The sequence below is a fragment of the Gasterosteus aculeatus genome, chromosome 6 (genome assembly GCF_964276395.1).
Source record: "Gasterosteus aculeatus chromosome 6, fGasAcu3.hap1.1, whole genome shotgun sequence".
Taxonomy (NCBI): Eukaryota; Metazoa; Chordata; class Actinopteri; order Perciformes; family Gasterosteidae; genus Gasterosteus; species Gasterosteus aculeatus.
The window spans coordinates 6,040,547-6,068,533 of NC_135693.1; the positions used below are offsets into that span (position 1 = coordinate 6,040,547).

A 27,987-nucleotide genomic window follows, 5' to 3' on the forward strand; every position below is an offset into this window, starting at 1 on the left:
CTGAAGGAGTTGGTGAGCTTTAGAGATGCTGCTGGGTGAATTATTGTTACCTTCAGAGAGAGGCTGGTTAATTCTCTCCCACTTTTCTGGTCCTTATGCTAAGCTAAGCTAGTTATTAGTAACAGTAAAGGTGTGTATCTCTAATCAAATTCTCAGCATGAAAGCAACATTTAATAATAATTTAATAATAGCCTTAAGAATTAATTTATGATTAAAAAAAAATAACTTCAGGCCGGCAGTGATTCCTGTACACATACATCACCAAGAAAAGAGAAAAAACTCTGCAGCATTGTAAATGTTTTAAAACAAAGACCTCTTCACATTAGAAATGACGAATGACATAATTAATACATGATGAATCCTGGCCCGCCTGTTTCTTCTGGGACCAGAGTTTAACACGGTACCAGAGTTTAACACGGGACCAGAGTTTAACACGGGACCAGAGTTTAACACGGGACCAGAGTTTAACACGGGACCAGAGTTTAACACGGTACCAGAGTTTAACACGGTACCAGAGTTTAACACGGGACCAGAGTTTAACACGGTACCAGAGTTTAACACGGGACCAGAGTTTAACACGGGACCAGAGTTTAACACGGGACCAGAGTTTAACACGGGACCAGAGTTTAACACGGGACCAGAGTTAAACACGGTACCAGAGTCTCACGGTTTCCTCCACCGGCTTCTGTTCGGTTGAGACGTTATTTACCACAGACAGGAAATATCCTTTTTATATTTATGAGAAGCGGCCCGTTCCCTTCAGACAGTCATCATGACATCAGTGTTATTAACGTCAGTCCTCTGTGTGTGTGTGTGTGTGTGTGTGTGCGTGTGTGCGTGTCATGAGCCATCAGCGTGTGCAAGGAGTGTGTACCTCTAACAATAGCAGGGTTATGAGACTTGCTGTGTGTGTGTGTGTGTGTGTGTGTGTGTGTGTGTGTGTGTGTGTGTGTGTGTGTGTGTTTTTGCGTGCAGCACTTACGGTTGTGCGTCTGCTCGTGTGTGCCCGTACTCCGTTATGGCCAGATTATTAAATTATGAAACCTTCGCTGCTGTTGTCATAGCCTCAAGTGCTTTCGGAAATATGAGGTTCTATTTTTGTCTCGGGCCAAACATCCAATTTGAGGAGGGCTCACAAACAATTCATGACTTCTTTAAAGGGGGGAAATGGAAGAAAAGAGCAGCCATGGAGAAAAAGGGAGAAAAGGAAATTAAGACTTTTTCACCTCAGGGGTGATGCAGTTTACTGAGTTGACGTGAGGTTTCATCTGTAGTTGTCTATGACAACAAGAATGATCTTGATGTGGAAGAAGATGACGGTGTTTTGTTCTGTTGACCGCCTGCAGGAGAACGACTACCTACAGGAGTGCCTTGAAGTGGTGCAGCAAGAGTTCATGATCTTCAACCGCGAGAAGTAAGAGCAGCCGACCATCTAAATCCAAGCAACTTATTCATTATGCGTGCAAAACGCAGCAGGCAACTACAGTGCTGTGCTCACTACTGCGCCAGGAGATCAGAGCAGAATTAAGTCAAGTCAAGTCAAGTCATTTTATTTTGTATAGCCCAGAATCGCAAATTACAAATTTGCCTCAGAGGGCTTTACAGTCTGTACACATACGACATCCTCTGCCCCGAAACCCACCATCGGCACAGGAAAAACTCCCCAAAAAATGAAAAAAACCCTTACAAGAGGGAAAAAAGGGAAGAAACCTTAGGGAGAACGTCAGAGGAGGGATCCCACTCCCGGGATGGACAGACTACAATGGATGCCATGTGTACAGAATGAACAATGTATAATACATGCAATTCCTATGACAGAAATGATTCAAGTAATTGTGAGTAGTAAGCCAGGCGCACAGCAGGACCACTGCAGAGGCAACCACCATCAGATAGAACCACATCTAAGATCTCATCTGTGTGAAGAGGCACAGCAATTTGTAAATTATGTCCAGTATGAAAACAAAACCATAGAGCGTACAGTGCGTCTAGACTGTAGATGATCGCTATTTGTTCTCGTACAACAGCTGAGCTCCTTTAATTAAATAACTTTGATATTTATATCAAAGCTGTCAAACTGCTTTTTTTTAGAGCCCACCCTTCTTTCACCTCCCCCCCCCCCCCTTCACCCTTCTTTTGCATTATACGAGGGATTTCATATTTTATAGGACAATGTACACAGTACATCAGATCTATGAACTCATTTATCATTTACTGTGTGCTCTCTGCAATGTAAATGGAGGAAGGATTGGCTCGTGCTGCTCTAAATGATTGCCTCATATATTATAGATGGGATCCTGCCACTGCAGTGTTACTGAAATCCTTCAGTTTGGCAAAAGTCTTATTATATCTTTTTGCTATAATTTATGGCAATCCACTTCTATTTATAATCTATTCATAATGTGTTGAATTTGAACTACATGATAGTTTCTTTCTTTCTCCCCGTCCAAATTACAATTCATTTTAGAGGGGTCCAGATGGCGTGTGTCTACATATTCATGCAGATCGCGTGATTAAATATGTTTTTCTCTGTCTGTTTCCCTCAGGTTCAAAAGGCGTCAGGAGGAAGGTCAGTCAGAGGCCGGCGGCGATGACGCCACCGACGAAGGAGAAGCCGAGGCCGGGGCCACCGACGAAGATGCGCCCGAGCCAGAACCCGAGCCCGAACCCGAGCCCGAGGCCGAGTCCTCCTCCAAACTGAGCATGTGTGGCTCTGTCTGCTCCTCCCCCGCCAGCTGCTAGCACCGCAGCTCCTGGCGGGTGATGGCGGCGGCGGCAGGTCTCCCCCTGGCCGCCCTGCAGTGTTCGTGCCGCGTCCATAGGCGCTCTCTGTCGTAGCCGGGAGCCGAGGGGGCGCGAAGCCGGACCCAAAATGGCTCCCACTATTTCCCTCCTCTTTTTTTCTTTTTTTTTTTTGGTAGCATCTTTCCGCCGCGAATGAAAGCAGATTTCCAGAGATTTGCCCGCCCCAGACTAAGCTCTAACTTCTATGCAATCTTACGGTATAGCATGACAAATAAGGTATCATTTACTAAGAGTTGTCCTACACGAGCATGATGATGATGTCCACGAGGTTGGCGTTTTGGTGAAGCCTTCACTCTTGGCCTCTCCGTTCAAAATCTGACGGGGACGGATGAATTATTCAGCATACGCAGCAGGCACTCACTTTATGTTGTCGCCCCTGTGTCTTTTAATTCACAGACCCCCCCGTCGCCCTCCCCCAGCGCTGCCTCTTTCATTCTGGAGCTCCTTCCTCCGGTTGCACTTTTGCAGATTGTGTTCATGTTGTCAACCTGTTTGAAGTGGTGCCTGCTGACGATAATCTGTATTAATCTCATTATAGCAAAAATGTCCTCTTTCAAAGCTTCTCAAATATTCCAAACATTATTTGGAAATCCGTACAGCAAACCGACTGAAAGGTTTTGTTTGTCATTTGTTTCCCAAGATGCAGTGTTTGAGCCCCGCCGACTCATAGAGCGTTCAGAAACTCGGGGGGGAGGGGGGAGGTCTTCTGTAAATGCCAATCGCCGACGGTCACATCTGTTAAGAATCTATTAGCAAAGCACCGCTTACTTCTTTTAGATGTTGTGATCTCTTTGTGCTTTGGTTAGCGCAAAGATCATCTCCCTGTAGAGCTTGTTCCTGTACTTTAAATGTGTAGCTGTGCCCTGTCGGTACATCAAAGTTGTGCAGATGAGCTAGTCTGTTGCTGCCACAGTGACAGTGGTACATTGAAGGAGGCACTGTTGGATCTCAGTCTGATCGCCCGGGAACTTGTAGCAAAGGTTCACCTTGAAACCCATAAGGCCTGATACAATGAAAACAATGTACATAGCAGACGGTATAGGTTACTTAAATTCACCACAGTTTTATGTGGGATTGCGAAATCAACATACAAACTAAAGGAAGAGCTGCGTGAAGCTTCACACTGCTTTGTTCTGCTCTTTTTTCCAAGTGTGCAGGCACAACTTGTAGGCAAAATATGCCAAAGCTTTTCTACCATTTGCATAACCATTTCTAAGGAACTTCGATGTGTGAGTGTGCGTCTCTTCTTCCTAGTATAACGTAAAGTCAATGTTCCTTCTGCGAGCGAAAAGGCTCTCATTTATACATTTTGTGATTATGTACAAGGTATCTATTTCAGGTAAGGGGGCGGGGGCCGTATTGTAATAGTTAACAATTTGGGGAAAAACACCCAGCATTATAGTGGTTATAATTGCCTTTGCTCGAATAGTTTTAACATTTCCCACCTGGCAAAGCTGAATATGCCTATTGGTTGTTTTTACACTTCTCAAATGAGCGGGATATCACTTTCATGTCTGTGCGAGGCGAAGCTTCACGTGACCACCGGGAGCCGGAGAAAGCAGCAGTTATCTGTCCAAAGTTGAAGAACCCACTTATCAGGACGCCCCAAAAGCCTTGTGGTTTCTTTCGTTTAAATGATGCACAAACCGTAAAGCCGGGCTGCACATTTTATGTGTAACTTATGATGCCTCCAGTAGCCCAGAAGTTTCTTTCTCATTTCTCCATTGTGATATATTTGAGAGGGGTTGCCTATGAAAAGACAAGCCAAATATATATTACTTAATTAACATGACTACAAACTCCATTATATTAATCCGTTTTAAAACTTTATTTTTTATTAAAACCTATAAAAGAACATGAGTATGCTGCTGTCTGCGTTGTAATTGTACAGTCTAATGATAATAACGTAGCAGTGGGTTTGTTTGCAGTAGCTCGATGCAGAGTTTGTGTTAGTTTATTCTCTCTGCGTTCGGTTGACACGCCGCTATGCTAGCTCGGTACCCCGCAGGATGATTAGCCTCTAACAAAAGAGGTGAAATGTGACACTAACTTACATCCACAAGTCGTATTATTAACATGTTGTGCGCTGAGTGAGGCTAACATTAAGCTACCTAGCAACATTAAGCTACCTAGCTAACATTAAGCATGGAGTTGTTGGAAGGCACATTTGATGAAGCCGAGCTGAGTAAGTAATACGTTATGTAGCTAATTATCTTTTTTTAAGTATATTTGTCACATGTAATTATTACATTTCAAGTGACTGACAATAGTTTCTACCACCAATGTAGCAGCAGAATAGCTGCTAGCTAGCATTGACGCTAGCTTGGATTCTTCCTCGGGCAACGGTCGCACTGCTTGCAGGCCTTTTGATAAGCTCAACAAATGGCTCCACTGCCACAGCTTCCTGCAGCACAGACACGGGAGTGGCCCCATCTTCTCATCTCTCTCTTTTAGAAATAACACAAATAAAGCGCATTTTCCAAAATGTCAAAGGTATTTGTTTAAAACAGTAAAGTACGATTAGATTCTTTTAAAGGAACATTAAGTTGCATCTTTCAAGTCCGCCAAAATAATTGATAAATTGAGTAGTTTTGAACCCTGCACTTTTTTTTGTTCTTTTTGTTGCATGTACCTTTTACAATATAAGCCTGTTTCTGCCAAAGCCTGGAGCTTCAGCCTTACCGGCTTATTTGTGCATGCAAAAGCTTTTGGTAACACCTCACCTGATTATAGAAACAGTCACAATCGGACTATAACTTGGCCTGCGTAACTGTTTCTGAACATGGGGTTTTGTGAAACTGTACAACATTGTATAATCCCAGTGTTATATGGGCGGCATGATATTGTTAGATGATACGCAGTACCTATTGACACCCCGTAGGTTGTCTCAATGCTTTGTTCAAGTACACATGCTCGTACCCTTGCAGGATGAGTGGAATGAGGTCAGCGGTTGTGTGTGAATCTCCGTTGTGCATTAAATGTTGCGTTAGAGGAAGATTTGGAACTGGGGCAGGTTTTCACTTCACCCCAAAACAAACTTTGCTGCATTATTAAAAATACTGAATGTCTCAATTTGTGTGGAAAGAAAAGGGTAAGACTATTGCAGAATAAACCCTGTTAAGAGTCAACACAGGCCTGACCTGGATATGTAGTTATTGTAATCATCTCAGAGTGGATAATACGATTTTGTTCATCTAAGCGTAGCTTTTATCTTAAGTTACAATACTAATCAACAGTTGTTCCTTGATATCAGTGATTATTTCCTAATTGGACCGTGCTTGCAATTCCTCCTGACATGTTTCTTTATCTGTTCTAATGTCCTGGATGCCGTTAGGCATTGTGTTAGTATTTGACCAGCAACAGCATGTCTCCTATTCCATTTCCCCCCGGATGCTCTCGTGTTGTACCATACTGTAGACGTCTTAACTCTGTGGATACAGTCTGAAGCTCAGTGCCCTGTTGAGAAAACGCAACAAACAGAAGATGTGATTTTTCCCTCCTCTTGGTCCTGCTTTTCATCATGTTATTATACTGCAGGATTTTTAGGGGGGAATCAGTGAGAAGCGTTGCTACTGTACCAACGGAAACGTCTTTGTGTGTTTAGAAAAATAAATGCTGCTTTAACTGCTTTGATAAAGTAATAAATCTCCCTTCAAATATTTTTGATTTGCTGTGTCTTTCATATTTCAAAATAAAGCATCCGAGGCCCAGTTTACCAGCAGGCAGTAGGGGGCGACAGAGAGCAGGGGTGTAAATTTACTGAGTAAAGAGAATTCATCTCTTTGGATAGCATAGTAAACAGGGACTGTCCTACTATTGACGACGGTGGTAAATTGCTCTAAAGCTGGAAAAAAGACGAGGCTGTTGAAGGATTAGTTAGAGTAAAACAACGCAGACAATCTTTGCCTTGTGCCTCCTCTTAAGCAAAAAGAACTTTACTTGAAAAACGTACAGTAGATACATGAACACATTTTGCATTTAGGCCATCAACAGTTTAAATCCATTAAAGCCCAAGTTCAAGAGGCCACTTGAGTGATGTCTGGTTAGTTCAAGAACTCTGGGTCTTCCAAGATGTCCACCAGCATATTTCCTGTATTGTCCAACACGGGGTGCAACTCTGGGGCTCCAATGGCATCGAGAAGAGCAGCCAACTCAACTTCCAGCTTCTCAACCCTGTCCTCCACTTTCTGCAGCAGACAGAAGACATAGTTCTGTTATTGGCACTAGAATGCTGCATTAATAATTAGTCATCATAATATGAATAATGGAGTCATCATCCATGAACAGTACGATAATATATTAATATGGATTTTTCAGTTTTCCCAAAAAGATATTAAGTTCAAAGTAAGCAAAGCTTTTTGTCAAATGCTAATGGACTAACTCATCAGGGTTATTTAATCAGGATTTTAGGACAGGGGTGTTGCACAGTAAGTCACTGTGGTTTTCTCTGTCAACTTGTTTTGTGAAATTATTTTTTTTGGGCAGAGAAAGATAGAAAGAAAGCCGATATTTAAGAAAGGAGCCGACAACGCCTTGGGCACAAACATCCCGAGCCCTGATGCTTTCAAACCACGGCGCTGAATATGAGCCGTATTATGAAATCGGAAACCGCACCTTCTCCACCACATCCAGACGGCTGTGAAGGTTTGTGTGCTCTTGACAGGCACTTGAATGCACCGCTCGAGGCTGCTTGTCAGTCTCAGGTCCTGCAGACAGAAAACATGCACGTCGGAGTGATTTACAGTGTGTAAAGTATGCAAGTAGACCACTCTAAACCACAAAACGATTGCACATTTAGCAATTTCATGTTCTCCCCACATTTATTGAGAACAACGTTTGGCTGAAGTCCTACCTATTTTTGCTAGCAGCAGACATTTTATCTAAAAACATAATATTCCAAACCTGTTTGCCCACTAAAATCTAATATTGGATGTTAAAGAAATAATTTAAAAAACTATTAAAATATCTATATATATATATATGAAAAATATACCTTTATTTTATTCTTAACAAGTTTGAAGGTATGAAGCTGAAGCTAGAGTAATTAAGCTTAGCCTGCATATAGAACCATATGTGGCATAAAACAGCTTTCCAACACTTTAAAGTTAACCAACATATCGCAACTGTTCAGTAATAAATTAACTAAATTACCGAAGCCATGGCCAGTTGATGCTACTCTGACTTGTTGCTGGCTGTGGCAGCATACAAACGGGACCTCCTGGACTTTTTGGTGCCATAGTCTCTTTATTTCTTCTTATTTAATCTTTGCAAGGGGCAGATGCATTGTTCTTGCTGTTTTCCCCTCACAGTTTTGTTTCCAATTATTTGTTTCCCTTTGAAGCTCACATATTTGGAGGGGAAGCCTGCTTTCTTTGGCAGAACTCCATTTTCTAGCACCTTCTGAGTGGCAGCGGGCCGAGCTCCCATTGATAGCATTTATACTTGAGTGAGCCTCTTGTTTATCTGCTCAACGCTGCCGCCGCTGTTCGTTGAGTGAAATATTTGGAGCCTATTGGCAGCTAATGCCTGAGAATGTGTGCTGTTATCAGACATTGATGCCAGTAAGTCAGTGTCGTAGGTCCACATCGTTCCTCTCTGGCTGCCTGCCGAGACCAACACACGGATGTCAAAAAATGGAGAGCTCATTGCAGATGAAACCATTTTCTCTCCGTACCAACAGTCGGCTGCTGACTTCCAGTGTGCCAAAATACCTTCAGCTACAAAAACTTAAACCCTACACTCCCAAACTCGGTACAGTCGTGCTCCTGGTACAGCCAAGTACAGCGTCTTAGCATCAGGCTGCGCTGATTTCACAGAGATATCCCATGGAAACATTTTACCGGCTCCATTACACCGACCGAAGGGACGCCAAGTTCAGTACACGCAGGACGCAGGCCGAGAGAGAGGATGATGCTGGTTTATAAAACAGCGCACACAAAAAATAATTTAGCTCCTAAACCACAGCTGGTTCCTCTGCCGAGGTGTCAGCATGTGTGTGTGTGATCAGTGTGTGGACACAGCAGCCCCCTCTTTGGGAGGGGAGAACGTTCAACAGAGACCTTACATGCTGATGTTCACCATGAATGGCGTTATGAAAAAGTGTCGTGTGCAATGAACACGTGACTGGCGGTGGTGTTCTTATTGTCACCAGTTGGCGTTTCGTGCCTGTTTGTGTTGTTTTTTTGCATCGGTCCAGCTGGCGTGCAGAGTCCTTTCTTCCCTTTCAGGACGGTTCCAGCAGGGTCACATCAGAGCCCCCACACATGAAGGAAACACACCACCAGATAGGATCATCTAACATGCTGACTCCACTCGGGGACGAAGGTGAATGCCCGTGTGTGTGTGTGCACACAGGCCTGTGTGTGTGTGTGTGTGTGTGGAGTACTCTGTGGGTTTTTGCAGCATCATGCTTCTCTGCACGGCAGAGGGGTTCAGCCATGTGCAAAATTGAGAAGTCGGTGCAGGTCACTGAGTTACTTCACAACATCGGTTTTCGTACAATCAGAGGGACGGCCAAACACGATGCAGTTTACGAGCATGAGAAGTCCTGCATTCGAATGTGTGCACCGCATAGCGAAAAAAAAAAACATACATATGGTGGGACTATATGTGCCGTGACACTTACGTATGGCTTCACCTTGTGCACTGACCTACAGTAAATGTAAAGTAAATATACTTCAAGGGGCATTTCAACTGCTTTCAGTGCACACACGTCAACAGGTATTCTTACCTGATTTCGGCTCAAACTGACATTTTAACGGCTTTTAGTGCTTACCTGACAACTGACGGTTCAACTGCATGCAACGCACACACTTCACCTTCAGAATGTCCACTTGACGTTTCATTTGCGCACAATTCAGCTGACTTTCAGCTCTTCCCTTAACAGACATGTCAGACGCCTCGATGTGCACACACATCAATTATTTCAACACTTCAACTGTCTGCTGCACTCACAGTTCCATTGATATCACAACGCCTTTTTTTGTGTAACACACAAACCTACATTTCTGTATTTTATTGCTTATCCTGATATTTGGGCCAGGCGGGGCAACGCTGTGTAGACTGGTCCAGTGTTCACGGATAGCAGCTGTAACCCAAAAGAAATGTATTATCCTGTTTAAATGTATAATAATGTGCACGCATAGATCTCTATGATCGATAGAACATCAACCTCTTGTACTGTGTTATTCTCCTTCATGGCAAGTTGAATGTTTCTAACTCAAATATAACAGTTCCAGACACCAAGAGAGTGTCATAGTTTTCCCTGAGAGTGACCATCAAACCATGAAAGGGCCTTTTTACCCGGTCTGTTCCATCCATGTTTACCTTCAATCTAGCTTTTAAGCTTAAACGCTAAATGCTTTGTGAGTGACGGCCTCTGTTTGTTGCCTGCAGCGAGCATCCGTTGTGCCTCTTGCAGTTGGCCATTCTTGCAGCATGAAGTCAGCGTAGTTCACGCTTGAAGCCGCCACTCGCAGATTTGGCTGCGAAGGGATTGGCCCACATTTTTGTGAATTTCCATCAGAGTTTACCAACTCTGAGAAACAAAGCTAAGCCCGGAGGTTAGAAGCAGGCAGACGAAGGAAAGCGAGTGTTTGTTAGAAGCTGTGCTGACACAATGTTGGATTAAGTGTAGCCAGAGCTGCGGGGAAATTATTAACAGATGTTTCTGGAGGTCCCTGAACACACACAGACTGGCGTGTAAGTGCATGAACGCCCATGATGTCAGCCTGGTGTGTGTTCACCCAGCCGTCGTCTACGCACACTCTAAGAAATGCAACGCGACAAAGACGCAGTAGATGCAATGGTCTTAATGATCACAATGGTCACAATGCGCATCAGATTGGTATTGACTGCACTGCAGAAACCCTCCCTCCTGTTAACTTAAATCAACACAGTGAACCCGTGTGTCCTCGTGGCCTTGTGACCTTACCTGCCGCGGCGTAGCCAATCAGAAGGAGGATTAGTCCAACCCAAGGGGTGGCGGGGCGGGTCATGGTGAGACCTGGAGAGCAGAGCGGCCGGTGACGTAGAGTGAAGACTTTCACGTTGAATGAAGAGACACAAACAACCAACAGACTCTCCTCCAATTCAAAACATCAACACAAAGTTTCTTCTCTCCTCGACAACTTTCCCTGTCTGCTCCGTCGCTCTCTTGCGCTTCCCTCTTCGCCTTGGTTTGCGGCCAGTCTCCTAATGAAAACATTAGATGCAGAACAAAAAGCTCAGTATCTGGGAATGGGCGGGAGGGGAGCACTGGGGAGGAGACTCGGATCCCAGTTCAGCCACAGACGGACTGGCTTACAGAGAGGGGGACTGTGGTTGGACTTGAACACGGCGTAAGTTTTGAGGTCGATGACATTTTCATGGTCCACTGAAGTTAATAAAAGAGCACAATCAGTTCTTTTGTACATACTTTATAAAGAAAGCACGATGTAAGCTATTCCAGTACTGCGCTGTATTACCTATTTTTACTTGGTAAAGAAATGCAGCAAAGCATCAAATATGACTTATTTCACTGTTTTCCACACGAGGACAAATTAACAACTCTCACAACTTTCCCCACCGATTGGAATGTGTGAGAAAAACTAAAGCTCTTTCTGAGGATATGAGCTCCACGATTCTGTTCTGCAGGAAGTCAGAGAAGTTAAAAATGAAGTGAGATGCAAGGAATCAGGGAACGCCCTTTCTGATCACATTGATTGGTTCCTGTTATTCCCACTGTATTGACTTCTCTCTCTGACTGTGTGACTCCACACACAGCCAAGACCATTACGTCTTATACGCGGTTATCTTCAGTAAGCCATCCTGTCTTAAGCAGATCCGCCGGTTAAGCAGTAAAAAAACTAAACTGGAGGAAAAGTGAGCAAAGGGATCAAAGTGGAGGAGAGGGTTGTTCTGTCAGTAGACAGAAACCAGAGGAGATGCAGGTAAGGAGGTCATTAAATGTGCTTCACGCAGAACAGAAGCGTACAATATACAAAGCAATAACTCAGTTTTAAATGTGGTTTGATTTCAAATTCCTATTTTATTCTCTTTTACATCATCCAAATAGAACATTTTTCTTTACTTTATTAAGCAAAAAACATACATACATGTGACATTTAGCATATTAACATATTTGTAAAATGAGAAAGCTAAAAATGTACCAATAAAGTGATTGTATAAATCCAACTTGTCTTTATTTTTCAGTTATTTGAATGTGTAGCAGTAAACCACCACTATATCAAATGTAGATATGTGCCAAAGTTCATCCAGTGACGCTTTAATCCCTCGCTGTGGAGCGTCTACACCCACACAGAACCGGAGGATCACGGCCTCCAGGAGGCCGCCGTCACGCTGATCTGTGCTGTGACAGACCGCTTGAGGCGAGGTCACCTTGTCTCCATCTATTCCTGTCCCGTCCTCGTCTATCAGTTCGCTCCGGTCAATGCAATGACTGCCAGTCGTCTTGATGACCAAATGTCCTCACAAGCATGAAGAGATGCAGGACACCATCAGACTGTCGAGACTAAACTGATATCTTCACCTGGACTTCACTGAACCTTGTTGTTGCCAAAAGGTGAGCTCAGCGGCCTGCACCTGCTCTGTCTCCTGGCTCACGCCGTCTTCCTGACACTTTTTAAAGAGCTAAATCTAATTTGTCCGAGATGTGTTGCTGTGTGTGAGAAGTCTGGCCCTCATCAAACACCACCATCCTTTGCTCTTATCACGGATCATTAGTTGATCCTATTGTGAATGTGTTGTACTTACAGAAACTGGCAGGACTCCTTTCAGGGCTGTTAAGTGGTCTTATTTAATATATAACGAGAAGATCACATTTTAGCCTTTATTTATCCTCCAAACTATGAAGACCAATCTTTCAGATATTCAAAGTGTACATTACGTCTCTTTCCATGTTTATTATATTTATAAGGGGAAAACTGTGAACCACATCTAAAAGTCTCCATTACTGGACAAATGTCTAACTTCACTATTTTTGTCAGAACATAGTTATACTTGAAATAATGCATATATCTTCTCTTACGTTTCTATTATTTATAGCTGATTATTTTGTTGTGTGTCCTTGCCACACAATTCAACCGCCCAACAAGCATTGCTGGCGAGGCATGATGGCAGCCGCAGTGTGTTTGTGTTCTAAAGGTAGATTAACAGGTATCGTTTTGCTCTTAAAAGGCAAAATGGGGCCCACCTGCATCTCTGTTGGGAGGTTAAGGGTCCAACCCTAATTTTAAAATGTGCAATATGTTATTTCATTTTTTCTTACTTGAAATAAACTACGTTGTACAAATGGTTTGAAGATTTTCTAAAAGAGGCATTGGCTATTTTTTATTTATTTTTCTGACAAAATATATATATCAGGTCAGTTTCTGGCAGCAAATCTTCAGGGGGCAAATGTGTGAGGGAGGTTTACAGAGGCTACAACACCATCCTTACTGGACATAGCAGACTGTCACAAGTAGAATTATTAATTTCCTTCAGCCCTTGCGTGACACTTTACTCCGTCAGATCGCGGTTAATATAATTTGAACTAAATCTGATGAAGGGATTATCTCTGATTATGCAGATTTCTATAGTGATTTGACTTGGGGAATACTCACTATGTGAACAGAGCCTATCTAGTGAACACGGGCATCACTGATGCTGTTCTGTTCAGTTCAGTTCAGTTCTGAGGTTCACTTTGGAAATCCGATCAGAGCTGAAAAGGATCCGGACCCCCTGCTGAGTGTTGCTGGCAGCCCATGTACCTCTTCACGTTCCCTGAAGTCTCTGTTATCTGGCGGCCTGGTAGCCTGAATCTCATGATTATGTACATGTGCTACTGAGCCAGGAAAGTCTTGATCAGTAACTTCCTGCTTCGGCCTCTTTCAGGTGCTTCTGTGTGCTGCTTAGATTAGATTAAGATTAGGCGCAATGCACCTGAATCGTAGACAATATGGATGGAGACGAACGCTACTGATGGTTCCCTTGCACACATTTTGCATGTAACTTCTGCTCCCTCCCCATTTTCGATTCTGATCCCCGTCCATTGTCTTTTCCCCTGTGTGGCTGAGCCTCCAGATCACTGCTCCCTAAGATAAACTTTAAATCTGCATCTATCTCCTTAGACTGTCTGATTAGCACCACGTCATAGAACGGGGTAGTAATCCCGGTCTGGGACCAGGAATAGAGATCTGGGAGGAGCCAGGACACTGCGGAGACACTGCAGAGACACCATGTGCCCCGCTGTAATCCCTTCTGAAATAGCCCCAGGCCAAGGCCAGCGGGAAGGAGGTGACACCGTGGGAGCAGCTCTAGCCAGAGTCCTTTTACCCCTCGGACACGCCACAGCAGCCGGAGAAGGAGAGGGAATCGGATACAAACACTCGCTGGACTGTCGGAGGACGGTGCTTCGCCCAAGATGAACTTTGCTGCCCAGTTTTTCTACTCAAGCTACTTGAGCGAGCGACTTGAGCGTTTGTACTCACCCAGGCCTGCACTTAAAAGGAGCGAGGAGAATGACCCCTTCTGGCAGAGGTGGGAAATGACAACACGTAGCCTGCTGGATCCTCCTGACCCTTCCCCTAACCACCCCAGTTCCACCGCAACAGATCTACCCTCTGCGTGTTTTTCTCCAGTTACTTCCATTTCTCCTCCTAACCCAGTTGCTTCTCAGCATACCCTGATAGAGACGCCCTCAGATCTCCAATGTCCTCCTCCTCCACCTCCTCCTCACCTTAATCCCGAGAGGAAATCAACACAATCGCCCACCTGCCTGCCAAATCTACATTTGGCTGTTGAAAACCCTGAATCAAGGTTTAACGAACTTCCCTTGGACGATATTTCTCTTCAGAGGGCTCCCTGCGAACCATCTCCTGTTGAATCCAGGTCCCAAGCAGAAATGGCTTCCTTGTTTTCCATTTCCCCATATTCTGTTTCCTCTTCCTCCTTCTCCTTCTATTCCTTCTCCTCATCCTCCTCATCCTCCTCATCCTCCTACTCATCTACTGCTCCTTTTAAAGGAGAGCGACTCCCGACCTTCCAAGCTCTTGTTGACTTGCTCCTTCGCTTGGTCCTCTCCCTTTTTCTCCTCTTTGTCGACAGGTAATTCTCAGAGAGCGAGAGAGGTCCGTGAAAGTTCAATACGTGAATACGATTTTGTCTTTATTCATAAAAAACAAAGTACATCTTTGAAGTACTTTGGTGTGTGAAACTGGTGCTGCTTGTGGTACATCAGTAGGCTAAAACAAACTAGACAAAGACTGCAGAAAGATGCAGAACCACACGTTCAACACCAACAATCAGGGTCATATGGTGCTGGGAGACATTTTCTCCTCTCAAGTTAACATTGTTCCAGGAAAAGGAAGCGTTCAGGGCATTCAGTCATTAAAGGGACATTAACGAGCTGAGATGGTGCAATGATCAAAGCCTGGTGGAGTCACTTTTTGCTTCAACTCCACTTTCCTAATTTGGGGTATTTAAATAGATTAGAAGAGCCTATTTCTCTGACTACATCTTTGTTAGAGGCTCTTTGAGGTTTGATACTGGCTGCGGTGTTTCTCTTTCGCTCCTTTGATGTTCTTTGCTTTTGAACCAAAGCATAATCACAGGTGCAGGCTCCTACTTTTCTAATCCCTGCCGTGTGAAAAGCAGACTGTTTGCATGGGAAACGGCCTGGAAGGGTGAGCCGGGAAGGCCAGAGGGCGGTGATGGACCTGAAGACGAGGGGAAAGGTTGCCATATTGTTCATGGCAGATCATTGGGCTATAAATAGTCTAAGATGTTCTCTTGTTTCCTAAGACTGTGGCCGATGGTTACTAGGAGAAGCCCTCCACCTGCTGGTCTACTTGTATTCAAACACCCTAAAAGCAAAAGCACTAAATCACCACACCACTGGATTATTTTATATTTTACTTTCTCAGTCGCTGAGCAAAGCGTGCATCTAAAAATGACTGAAACGTCTGAAAATGACTGCCGCTGCTCCACTGCACAACCCTTAAATTAACCATTTGTGATCTGCTTTAGTGGCAAAGTGACGGGGATAATCTCCAAAGGGTGTAATCCCATCATTCTGTCCATGCTGTGTAAGGGGTCTTGTGAGAGAAACCTCCTCAATCGAGTCTGAGGATTAATCCAGATTTGTGCAAGTCATTTTCACAGTAGACTCAGTAGAAAAAATGATGCCTTTTTAGTGAGCGACTTGTGCTCTTTTATTGTATTCAATGGCCATTTAACTGAGCTGTTATAAATCAAAATGTTCTGCCTTTGGCCCGAAATTGACACTTTAATTATGTGTGCATCTCCTAAAAAGAAGAGCTGAATGACCCAATGAATCATAAATTGACTTCTGGCTGTAATCTGTCATAGTGAGTGGAATCTGGGATGACATGAAAGGTGAATCCATTCATCTCAGACTCAGGGATCAAGGAGTGTGTGTCTGTGTGTGTCGGTGTGGGGACTGTTTTAAAAAAAATGTAATCAGGTTAGAAAAAATCGTCCCTCCAAGCCCAAATGTTCATAGGACAGAGAGCTCAGACAATGCTAACGGAATCACGGATCATCATGTCCCACGTGAATTGGCAGAATCAAGGTGTGTGGGTAGGAAAGTGAGTGGCTCACTGTATACTGATGACACTAAACTTTATCTTTAAAAGGCGTTTTATTCAGGAAGCGTTTGACAGATGTTTTTGGCTGTATTTCTTCTAGGATTCATATCCAAGCAATTGTAAAAAAAAATTTGACTGAAATGATACAACGTACAGTGAGTATGTTCTCTGATTGGGAAGGTGGGTTCTCTCTACTGAATCAAGTAGACATGTATTTGTTTTAGTATTCAACACAGCCCATCACTGTCCGCCAAAGTGTGGTTCAAAATTCAATTGGTTTCACACAAACAAATACAGTTGAAAGCATAAGTTGGGGAAGTTCCAACTCCCTCAAATGAGAGCAAGCTGAACACCAACTGCTTAAATTCTAGTTTGCAGTTTGTCCGTCATCTGGCTTGGATTTTTGACAGCATGAATTGTGCAAAACGGATTCAGAATCTCAGCTTCTCGCGCACAAAGTGACCCGAGGCCTCAGCCAGCAGCAAATGACAAATCTGACATTCGTTTGGTGAAGGTAGGGTTCAGTTTCCCTAACGCCTGTCTGAATTCTCCTCTCCCAGGGATGAGCTGCGCCTGGGCCCCGGTCAGCCCGGCGGCCCTTCCAAATGCGGCCTCGTCAGCAACGGCACCGCGTGCAGCAGATCCACCCTCATTGAACCAGAGCGACTTAAGGACTTTGGCGAGGAGGATCTCGTCAACGGGAACGTAAGGGTCCGTGGCACCAAGGCGTTTGGGGATGCCGAGTTCAAGCTCATGGAGCCCCCCAAAATCAGACGCCTCAGCGAGTTCCGGATCGTCCCCAGGCCTGTTGTCGAGTATCTCCGCTTCGAGGACATCAGTGCAGCGTCCTTCAGGATCCAGACGGTGATACAGAAGACGCCCTGCACGGTACCGACAGCGAGGCGATAAAGAATAGAGAAATTGGACTATTGTCGAGTCACCGCTCAACAATGAAATAATGCTGCTGGTCTTCTTTTTGTGTTTCGAGCAGTACTCCAGACTGTCCAAACAGTACGGGATGGAGATCTACCTGAAGAAGGAGCACCTGCACTACACAGGCTCTGTGAAGGAGAGAGGAGTTCTGTACCTGCTCACCTCCCTGTCACAGGTGAGACGAGAGAGAGAGAGAGAGAGAGAGAGAGGGAGAGAGAGAGAAGGAGGGAGAGGGAGGGAGAGAGGGATGATCCCTTCCTGCCCTCCAGGTCACCAGCTAATGGCATCAACTCTGTGTGTTCGTGCAGACTCATCTGTGAACTGACCACTGACACGTTCCTGCCAAAAATAGTGAAGCTTTAACGGACAGGGGCTTGGGAACGTGTACCTTTGAGTATGTGTATATATATTTATATATATATTGTGTGTCTGTGAGCGAGGGACACAAGAAAAAAAAAAGTCATTTTAATTATAACTGCTTTTCAGTTTGTTATAAATTCTTGGCTTTAAGCTTATTTTCGTTTGTGGGAAGGACAAGTGATGACGGATTGAGCACACGGATGTAAAAATGACTTCATCCTCGTCTGTAAAGCCGTACACAGATCTTCTTTGCGACGGGAAGCATTACCCCTTATGGGATTATGGGAATCGTCGTCTACAGTTTGAGAAACACTGGCTCAAATGAGAGGCTACACAGAACCGTGTGGTAATGTAATATCTATTGTTTATTACTCTTAAGCCCTTTAAAAGGTATAGTTTGCAAATGTTAGACGTTAGAGCAAACTGTTCAGTGCACTGTAGGGATTCTTCATGACTTGTGTGTACTTCTGAACACTCCAGGCGCAGCAGAGGAAGGGCGTGATCGTGGCCAGTGACTGTAACTTCTCCATGGCCGTGGCCCACCACGCCGTGGAGCTGAAGATCCCGGTGTTCGCCATCATGCCGTCGTGCTGCTCCTCGCCTCGCCTCAGGATCTACAGGGACTACGGCGCCATGGTCATCTCCTATGGCAGCACGAGCCACGACTCGCAGAACCACGCCTGTCATCTGGCCACGGAGAACGGATACCTCTACCTGGAAGAGTCAGTGCGGGGCTCACTTCTACATTTCACCCGGAGGTCACGATACCTCGGGCTGTCACGTCGTTGAGGTTTACTTGTAGTTTGTCGTTTTGACGGACAGACATTTAGACACATAAAAGCCCGTCTGTGGCCTACAGAGAGAGTACAACAGCATTAGAGGAAGTGTTCTGTGGCTCCAGGGGGAGTTCTGTGAAGTCTGGTAAGAAGACTCTGGGGGTGTGGAGTGAAAAAGCCTATTAGCTAAACTAGGCACTAACTTGTTTCTCCTCCATCTGGGTTTTGCCAGTGCCTAAGCCCCTCATGGAGTCAACTATCTCCAATGGAAAAAGTCAATGTCTCTCTCTGGAGCCAGTGTTTGGTTTAAGTTGTTCTTGGCTACTGTAGAAACATGTGGTCCACGTTCTCTAAGTGGGCCGGCTGCATATGGAGATAGAAAATTAGTAAGGCAACTAAAACCAGAAGCAATGTACTTTCAAGGTGATTATACACTGAAGTAAACCTTCTTGTTAAGTACTATGGTAACACTCGGGTTACGTCTGCACACTGTAAAGGAAGTCAGTGATGAATTGAAATGTGTTTCCTGTTGTCCAGAGACGAAAGCGCACCGTACCTGGCAGGGCTGGGCACCGTGGGCATGGAGATCATTGACCAGGTGTCCAAACTGGATGCAGTGGTTGTTCCCGCTGCTGGACAGTACGGTCTACTGGCCGGCACAGCTGCAGCCATCAAGCACCTCAACTCGAAGATTCTTGTCATAGTAAGTAGGTGCGCTGAAGACATTAGAGTTTATTAACACCTGTGCATCACTGTCTCAAAATTAGGTCACATTTTCTGTAAACTTTTACTTTGTATTGCAAAGATGAGTCTCCTCCTACATCTCCCTGGTGTTGTTTTTTCATTCTGCTTGGATTTCCTTAACAAGATAGATATATTTAAAGTGTCTCCACTATCTGCTCACAGCTGAGACTCTGACAGCTTTATCCCTCTTTACACTGTAGGAACAGAACACACCTTTGCTTTTATTCTCACAGACACATACCTGTGTATGAGGAAGGTGAAGCTCATTAATCCTAGAGGACGCTCAGTCGTGTTTTCTTCTTAGTAAAGGTATAAATGTTTCACAATGTTGCATGAGCAATTACATTTTGAAGGCAATCTGTCGGAAAGTGAAACAATTCTTTTCCAGGTGAATTCAACAGAAAACTCCACTTCTGTCATAAAAAAATAAAAATGTAAAATGAAAAAAGATTAACCATAATAATTAGCTGTGTGATTTGAGAATAATAATCACACTGGAGGCTTTGATTGGTCTGTTGATCCAAACTTCGATCCTCACCAAAACATCTCAACGCTGCTCGATGGGTTGATATTTATGTCCCCTCAGGTTGAAATGTAATAATTTGGTGGTCATCTAACTTTTTATGTAGCAACAGCCCGAGGTCAAACTGTTTACTTTTAACAATACTTTGGCTTATGACCAAATACCTGCGTAAAAATAAAAAAATAATATCTTTGCTTTCGTTTTAGCAAATACTAGCATCACTTTATTCTAAACTGGCGACAACAAAGAAAATAACAGCCAGAAATCACCATGTCAGCATAGGTTTTGTCAGCGTGCTCATGTTAGCATGTAGCTCAAAGCACTGTTGTGTCGCTCACAGAGGCACTAGCGTGGCGTATCAATGTTTATCAATGTGGTAACATGGTGAAGGCTTTCTCCAACAGGGAATTGAACCAGAAGGTTTCCCGCTGCTGCAACAATCGCTCAAAGCTGACGGTCCGATCAAAGACATGAACACAAACCCAAATAAGAAACTGTATGGAGGTAAACACAGTTCACACGTGTCTTGTTTGCCTCTGGTTCCAGACGTGTGGCACAGAGGTGTCTGGTGAACGCTGAATAAACTTCACCTTGTGTCTCTTCTCAGATCTCATGGCGCGTTCGTTGGGTGTCAACACCTTCCAGCTGGCTAAGAAGCTGGTCGATAAAGTTGTCTCTGTCAGGTACTGCATCGCCATAGCAAAATTCTGATTAGGGTTTGCTGTAATTCATTTTTACAAAATCTCCCGACTCAACAATGTGTAAATCCTCTCAGCTACTTATAAATGAATGCAATGTTAAAGGCTGTCCGTGCCTTTTGTCTGCTTGTCTCTGGCTCACAGCGAGGAGGACGCGCTGGTGGCCATGCTGCGGTTTCAGGAGTTTGAGCGCTCCACGGTGGACACAGAGGGAGCCATGGGCCTGGCCGCCATCTTGGCCGGACAACTTCCAGAGCTGAAAGGCAAAAAGTGTGTCAGACCGTTGATTGAAATCGGACCTTAATAAGCTGCTTTCATTCACTGGTTTTTACATCTTGTAACTGAATCGCTTCATGTTTTCACTTCTGTTGGAGTCCGAGTTTTTAGTAATACAGCATCGTCAGCAGAGCTAGTCTGTTGGCTGCAGATGTAACAAGGAGGTGTGTGTGTTTGCTTGTGTGTGTGTGTGTGTGTGTGTGTGTGTGTGTGTGTGTGTGTGTGCGCTGTAGGGTCGCGGTAGTGGTGAGCAGCGCTAACATGGAACTGGAGCTGGTGAGGCAGTGTGTGGACCGAGCCCTGGTGCTGGATGACCGGGTCAGTAAATTCTCTGTGCAGCTGGGGGAGTGGCCAGGAGACATGGCTAAGCTGCTGGACGTCCTGTCCAGAGAGGACGTCAGGTACGGAGACAATACACGTGTCCATTTAGCGATCCTTTACCCTGCCGTCCCATGCAGAGGTCCGACCTTTTTTACAATTACTGTTCCCTCTATGTCACCTTCTATTCTTCACCGTTTCTGTCTTTTTCCTCCCAGGTTGTTGGACGTCTGCCACCGGAGACAAAGTGAGAAGTCAGATCTCTTCAAGGCAAAGGTAGAAATAATATAACTTATCAGAAGGCACAACTCACAAGGTACCCAAGTAATGGATATCATCAGTAGATGATACGATGATACCAGCACCCATTTATTAGGAGAGTATTTACAACTTCATATGTTGTGGTTTGAAACCCAATACAGTATGTAAACAAAAGCAAGTTGAACCTGTGAAAGGAAGCGGTCTCAGTGTCTCCTCGGTCTCAGTGTCTCCTCGGTTCAATGCGCTAATTGTGTAATTCTGTGTGTGTGTTGACAGGTGGAGTGTGTAGTGGAAACCAGGGATAAGAACCAGAGCATTCAGCTGCGCAAAGTGCTGAGTGAGCGCTACCCGTCAATATACTGGCTGGACCGGTGATCATCACAACAAACATTTACACTAGACCCCCCTCCCCCAAAAAAAACAGAAGAAGAGGGGAGACAAGACATCCTGTACCATGCTACCATATGTGAACTCTGTTAGAGTTGGCTGTTGAGCAAAGTGTAAACAGAAGAGCCTTGAGATTATGTAGCAAATACTATTCATAGTACTTTTAACTGCTTTTGCTCTTTAATCACGCCGTCGTTACGGTAAAGTGGCTGCGCTCAGAAGATGAATGAACTTCATGTGTTTTAATTGCAGAGCCGGATTTGTCCGCTGTAGATGCAGGCTTACTCCTCCCGTAAACCAACAGCGTAAAAGATATATTTTTCAATCCATATTGTTTTTCAACTGTTGTATATATTTCTGTATTTATACTGTCCGAGATGGTAGAGTCAAATCCAAATAGCTGTTCTCCTAATAAAAACGGTCATTCTACATCTTGTCCGGGTGGTTTTCTGATGATTCTGATTTTTGAGGGAATTTCTGTGAACGGTTGGGGAAATCTATCAAGGGTGAAAGTGAGGCAGTGTGGGAAAAGTTGTCTCTACGCCGCCTGTCCCTAATTAACGGTGTGGGGACTTGGGCTTTTTAAGACGGACTAATGCTCTTAAGTTCTTGAGCAAAGGACATCATGACCCCGAACCACTGGTTGAGCCTCGTCCGGACTGCGCCACACCGTTCACCTGTTACGCCCTTAGTCCGCACCAAGTCCAGTATCGATGGGGGAGTCCCGGGTGCCCCGGTCCTCTGTGGGGCGGCGCAGGGCTGAGACGCAGCCGGCCAAAGCCTCTGTGGCGCTCAGTGGTGGGATCAAACCTGTGAATATAGACAACACACTCACTGACACTCTAAGTAAACTTTCATCCTCACAGGAAGTTGGCATCAGGCATCGAAAACCACTTTAAAAACAGCCTGTTTGACGTTTGAGACTCAAGTCACTACCGTGTGACCATCAGCTCACATGACCAGCAGGTGACAAACGAGTCACGTGACCAGCCGCTCGGTCGGTCTGACCATAAAGGTTTGAACTTGGTGGGCCTCGTGCATGGAATGTTGATGCTCTCAGTGACACCTGTGATCAGACACTGAGCTCTCAACAGGTCTGCAGTGAATTAGGTCGATTATTAAAAAGAATCGCGAGTCTGTAGTCTCACAACGAGCCTTCATGTGAAGGTTATGAGGTCATCAAAGGATTCTTCCACTGAAAACATGGCATTTATGTTGTGATTGTGCTACATCTCTCCCTGACATGTCTTGCACTGCTCCGCCCTCAGGTGGTGGAGGTCTGCTATGACGACCTGAACTTCTATTCAGTCCAATGTCACTAATGAACTTCAGCAGAATTTCCTCTTTAGTCTATTTGTCAAGGATATTGAATTTACAGATGAGTTCTGTCATAACTCTATAGTGAAGTGAACTTCAGTAAATGTCAAAATACTGTCTGATAGTAAGTGCTTAGTATGTTGAATATCCTTGTTCAGGAATCAGGAATCAGGAAACATTTATTGCCAAAATATGTCAAACGTACAAGGAATTTGTCTTGGCGGATGGTGCATGACAGACAGTGTAACAATAGACAACAAGACAGCAGTGCACAAGTAATAAAATAAAGTAAAATGAAATGCTAATGCAATGGGTTAGTAGAATAAGGCTATGGGTTAGTATAAAACAAGGGAATAAAGTTATAAGAATAAAGTTCAAGTTAAAAATTTAAAATATTAAAAAAGTTAAAAAATATTAAGCATAAAGTGCGCCATGATCTGATGGCGGTGGAGATTTCTGGGCTTTATTCAGCTTTGAGAAGAGCAGGAGTTAGTGGTGATGTGGAGGAAGAAGACGCATTAGATGTTGTTGAAGGAATTCATTTGTTGGTTTGTTGGAAGTCTGTGGAGTCGACTTGGGTCTGCAGAAAACCACAAGGGAAGTGTCTTCTATGAATATACCACATCATATATCTCCATTCAAATGTTTACATTCAGAAGAGAATCAGAGGTTCAAACAGCTCACGCCTCAGGTATTAATCAAAGATCTTCCACCGCGCGCACCGCGGGGGCGGTTCCATCATTTTAGAGGCACGTATGACATGTTTCTTTTTCTTTTTTTTCTTTTAGTGTTTGTTTGAATTGCTTTAAAACGTCCTTCAACGTCTTCGTTGATCCCTACACGTGTTGTAAAAGTCCTTTACCGTCGTGCGTAAAAATGGTTCACTCCACCTTTGCCATATAAACTCGCGCAAAGCTCCTTAAGCCGCTCTGTTAGTTTGTTCTGGTCTCTGACGCACAGCGAGGATGAACCACGGGGACCGCTACACCTCTTCGTCTTACCGGAAGATCTTCGGGGATTCTCCCAAGTTCCCCATGTCTTCCTCGCGTATGGGGGCCTCTTCTCCTCGGGCCTCCCCGGGGCTCCGGTCCATGGCGGCGTCCCGCCACGGCGCCTCCTCCCTGGGCATGTACCGGCGGCTCGGCCGGTCCGGCTCCTACTCCCCGGTGCCCACCGACTCGCTCGACCTGACGCAGACCTCCGTGGTCAACAGTGAGTTCAAAGTGGTCAGGACCAACGAGAAGGAGCAGCTGCAGGTGGGTGTTTAGGGCTGCACGGCAAAAAAGACCAGGCAGAATGACCTCATTCTAGGGATGGGTTGGTGATCATCAGTTATGCGGATTTAAGTGACCACATGGTTAAAAGGAAAATAATAGAACAGCGGAACATCAGTATGGTAAGAAAATGACGTCACTTAACAAATAAGAAAAAAAGACAGTAAACTGTTGGGATATACAAAAGTCAAGAATTCTCAGATCACAACATGGATGTAATATTGGTTACATTCAATTTGACAAAGCCTTAATCAATGTATTTTTTTTACAGCAAACGAAAGCTTCAATTATTTAGGAAACTTCCAAAAGTTGACCTGTCCTAACCAGACATGTTTTAGGTCATAGATCAATAGGTGTAAGAAGGTCAAACAAATAAAGTTATTCGTGGAATCACATTGTGTCCCGAGGATCAGCTTTTAAAAACAACTTGATTTGGTGCAGGAGCTTTAATCACCCGCATTGATCCCGTCACTCAGGGCCTGAACGACCGCTTCGCCATGTTCATCGATAAGGTCCGGCACCTGGAGCAGCAGAACAAGGGGCTGGAGATGGAGCTGGTGACGCTGCGGCAGAGGCAGGGCGAGCCGTCCCGCGTCGCCCACCTCTACCAGCAGGAGCTGAGGGATCTGCGGACTCAGGTGGAGGAGTTGAGCAGGGACAAGAACCGCATCCTGATCGAGAGGAACAACATGGAGGACGAGCTGCAGGTAAGAACACGTGATGATGAGATCATTTGGTTACTTTCCCTTGGCGGCCCCTCTCATCTCCCATCCTCTCGTGTGTCATATTAGAAGCTCAGTTTGAAGTGCGACGAGGAGATGAGGGCACGCGAGGAAGCCGAGCAGACCCTGAGGTCCTTCAGGAAGGACGTGGACGACGCCACGGCCATCCGCCTGGACCTGGAGCGCCGCTTGGAGTCGCTAATGGACGAGATCGCCTTCCTGAGGAAAGTGCACGACGAGGAGATCCAGGAGCTGAGCAGCATGATGGAGGAGCAGCACGTCTCCGTTGAGCTGGAGATCGCCAAGCCGGACCTCACCTCGGCCCTGAAGGAGATCCGCAGCCAGTACGAGTCCATCGCTTCCAAAAACCTGCAGTCGGCCGAGGAGTGGTACAAGAGCAAGTTCGCCAGCCTCAGCGAGCAGGCCACCAGGACCAACGAGGCCATGAGGGCCAGCAGGGAGGAGATCAGTGAGTCCAGGAGGCAGCTGCAGTCCAAAACCATCGAGATAGAGAGCCTGAGGGGCGCCAATGAGTCCCTGGAGAGGCAAATCGCAGAGATGGAGGAGGCACAAGCCGCCGAAACCACAGCCATGCAGGCGAGCAATCCCACTTACTGTACCCTAGTCCTTGTGAAGTATCCATGAGAAACGTCCGTTGTGTGTTCATTTTGGTGGTTATCATATTACACATGACAAATATTGTACTTACTAGAATTTTAAAATTGTGACAGAGGAATTTGCTGGAGAACTGCTGGCGCAGTGTGCGTGGAAGACATCATTGTCAACAACTCTGAATAATGGGATTGGAGGACAGCAGAATTTGGGGTCCTCGTGAATTATGTCACATTCAGAGTAAAGGTGTTAGCTAACGGCACACAGCAGGGGGCCGACCTTTATGTGTCAAGGACTGAGCCCAGGAAAGGAATCCAGCGGACTGACCCTTCACAAATTTAAGGCAATCGCTCATACGCTCTTGTTTGCTCTACGAGTTTTTGACTTTGCCCATGTTTGGTTCAAAAACTGGGGCTAGTATTGAGTTAATCGCCGGCTCTCCAAAAATATGTAGCGTTCGTAGCTGTTCCTACAGAAAATAATTTGCTGCAACTCATAGATATCCCACGGGATAAATTTCCTAGTTTTGTTGCCTCTTTTGTTTATTCTGAAACGGCCGTAAGCCTAAGCATACAACAAACTAAATTTGTAGAGATTACATTTCCCCAAAATATGTTATGACTTACTGGGCTAGTTAGCTTAGAGTTTCTGGCAGGAAGGTTTGGAAAGAGCTAAGCTAACAGTCTCCTCCTGCGGTTTGTCTCTGTATGAGCTACGCTAACTGGCAGTAGCTTCACATTTAACCAATAGACAGAACAGCTTCGATCTTTTCAATATTTTGCAAAATGTCCAGCTTTGCTTGACTCTGGATAACGCCGTCCCGACTGCCGTCATCGCTGCGTTAGCGTAGCGCTGACCCTCTGGTTCCCAATCTCAGCCGTGTCGGCAGCTTTGACCCGATAGCGAGATTAGCTGTGAGCCGCGGGCTCAGGCGGCACCATGTTGAGAGGCAACAGAAATAGAACAATCTAGAGTCTGAATCCTCTAATTCGGGTTCAAGGTCTGCATCCCGAACACAGCCTTTTCTCGGGTGAGGCAGTGGCTTCAGCAAGCCTGAGCCAATTGACCCTCCGTTTTTATTAGATTAACCTCTGACATGCTAAATCGTATACAGGAAGGCCTCAGAGGAGCTTAGGTTAGGTTACTGCCTTCCAAAGGGCGCAGCACAGCCAAAGCCTGTATCATAGTGGATTAAAAACAGTCTGGATACGGTAAACGAATAAAGTACATGAATGTTTAACCGTAGTGATAATCCTCCCTCCTCTCCTGGTTTCCTGTGTAACAGGACACTATCGGCCACCTGGACACTGAGCTGAGGAACATGAAGGGCGAGATGGCCCAGCACCTGAGGGAGTACCAGGACCTGCTCAATGTCAAGATGGCGCTGGACATTGAGATCGCGGCCTACAGGTGCTGAGCCGCACCCAAAGATCTCTGTGGCTTTGTGGGCCCGTTGAGGTTCCCGTCGGGCATTGTGAGGTGCGTTGAGTCTGTGTGTGTCCGGTCTGACATTTGTTTGCTTTGGTCCCAAACGAGGAAACTGCTGGAGGGGGAGGAGACTCACTTTAACTCTGGGATGTCGTTCGGTGCCGCCGGCTACGGGTACCAGCCAAAGGGCTCGGCCGGCTCCTCCCGGGGAAGCCAGAGGGAAAAAGACGGGGTCAAGAAGGAGAGCTTCAAGGAGAGCAGCGAGGAGAAAGATGAGGCCGACATCAACTCCAACAACTGAAGGAAGGCAGACTGGGGAATGTAGTCGTGCATAGTGAGTGCGTAGAGCTGAACATTCAGTCGTTGGGGTGATAATCAATACGTTCCTTTTCCTGGAGAGTGTGTCAGTTTTTAAAGATGGAGTATTGCAAAATTGTAAAGGAATCTGACGAACATTTGGACCAAATGCACTGTGCATATCCAGAGGAAATGGATAATGCTGAAGAAATTTAAACATTAAAGATGCATCAAGAATTTGAAAGTTGCGGTTGTGCGACATGTAACTTACAAAAAAGAAAACTATTGTTAGTGGGGTTCCACGTCTCTGTTGTTGTATCTTTTCATGTTGCACTGTTAAACTGCAATGCGAGTAGAAATATACTTATTAGAGCACCTCAGGCCGCGTTACATTGTGTTTGATTTCATTGCAAAATATAGATGTGCTCTGCATTGCTAACACAACAGATACATTGTTCTGTGTTGGAAAAGTAATTAAAAAGGAATAGCAACCATGGTTTATTCCCTTACACTGCAAAGCATTAGCTGTGAATATTTAGAAAAGTTGTTTGTCCACCTAGCTGCACTGATGTGTACTCCTAAAAAAAATGCTTTCTGTGCTTTCTATTGAGTTGCAATGAATAAATTTACATGATGGACCATGGTTATCTCTGCTGTCATTATGCAAGTTAGC

General features: G+C 45.0%; 3 protein-coding genes and 1 long non-coding RNA gene across 4 annotated transcripts in view; 3 read left to right on the forward strand and 1 right to left on the reverse strand.

The window, feature by feature from the left end:
* The window catches only part of stk32c (serine/threonine kinase 32C), a 53,184-nt gene extending 46,723 nt beyond the window's left edge, over positions 1–6,461 (forward strand). The window contains exons 11-12 of the mRNA XM_040178645.2: positions 1,347–1,414; positions 2,544–6,461. Coding sequence (XP_040034579.1) covers positions 1,347–1,414; positions 2,544–2,739 — 264 coding nt within the window. The 3' untranslated portion in view covers positions 2,740–6,461. The remainder of the gene's footprint in view (positions 1–1,346; positions 1,415–2,543) is intronic.
* A 242-nt stretch (positions 6,462–6,703) lies between these two features.
* LOC144409414 (uncharacterized) lies at positions 6,704–13,969 on the reverse strand. The gene is made up of 3 exons (XR_013467852.1): positions 10,736–13,969; positions 7,417–7,508; positions 6,704–6,989 (listed from the first exon to the last, which is right to left on the reverse strand). It is a non-coding gene; the product is annotated as an uncharacterized LOC144409414 (long non-coding RNA).
* Positions 13,970–14,184: 215 nt separating this feature from the next.
* LOC120821051 (L-threonine ammonia-lyase) lies at positions 14,185–22,093 on the forward strand. The gene is made up of 11 exons (XM_040179414.2): positions 14,185–14,319; positions 16,949–17,276; positions 17,380–17,496; positions 18,162–18,403; positions 18,995–19,160; positions 20,129–20,228; positions 20,332–20,407; positions 20,567–20,692; positions 20,932–21,099; positions 21,235–21,292; positions 21,554–22,093. The coding sequence occupies exons 1-11, from the start codon at positions 14,204–14,206 to the stop codon at positions 21,650–21,652; spliced, it is 1,596 nt and encodes a 531-aa protein (XP_040035348.1). The 5' UTR covers positions 14,185–14,203; the 3' UTR covers positions 21,653–22,093.
* A 1,536-nt stretch (positions 22,094–23,629) lies between these two features.
* inaa (internexin neuronal intermediate filament protein, alpha a) lies at positions 23,630–27,957 on the forward strand. Its single transcript, XM_040179304.2, has 5 exons — positions 23,630–24,237; positions 24,732–24,962; positions 25,047–25,574; positions 26,875–26,999; positions 27,126–27,957. The coding sequence occupies exons 1-5, from the start codon at positions 23,947–23,949 to the stop codon at positions 27,316–27,318; spliced, it is 1,368 nt and encodes a 455-aa protein (XP_040035238.1). The 5' UTR covers positions 23,630–23,946; the 3' UTR covers positions 27,319–27,957.
* Positions 27,958–27,987: the final 30 nt, after the last annotated feature.

Coding starts and splice junctions, on each gene's coding strand:
- inaa (XM_040179304.2), top strand. CDS start 23,947: ATGAACCACGGGGACCGCTACACCTCTTCGTCTTACCGGAAGATCTTC. Junction 25,575..26,874: donor CCGAAACCACAGCCATGCAG/GCGAGCAATCCC, acceptor CCTGTGTAACAG/GACACTATCGGCCACCTGGA. Junction 27,000..27,125: donor ATTGAGATCGCGGCCTACAG/GTGCTGAGCCGC, acceptor GTCCCAAACGAG/GAAACTGCTGGAGGGGGAGG.
- LOC120821051 (XM_040179414.2), top strand. CDS start 14,204: ATGAACTTTGCTGCCCAGTTTTTCTACTCAAGCTACTTGAGCGAGCGA. Junction 18,404..18,994: donor GGATACCTCTACCTGGAAGA/GTCAGTGCGGGG, acceptor CCTGTTGTCCAG/AGACGAAAGCGCACCGTACC. Junction 21,100..21,234: donor CTGTCCAGAGAGGACGTCAG/GTACGGAGACAA, acceptor TTTTCCTCCCAG/GTTGTTGGACGTCTGCCACC.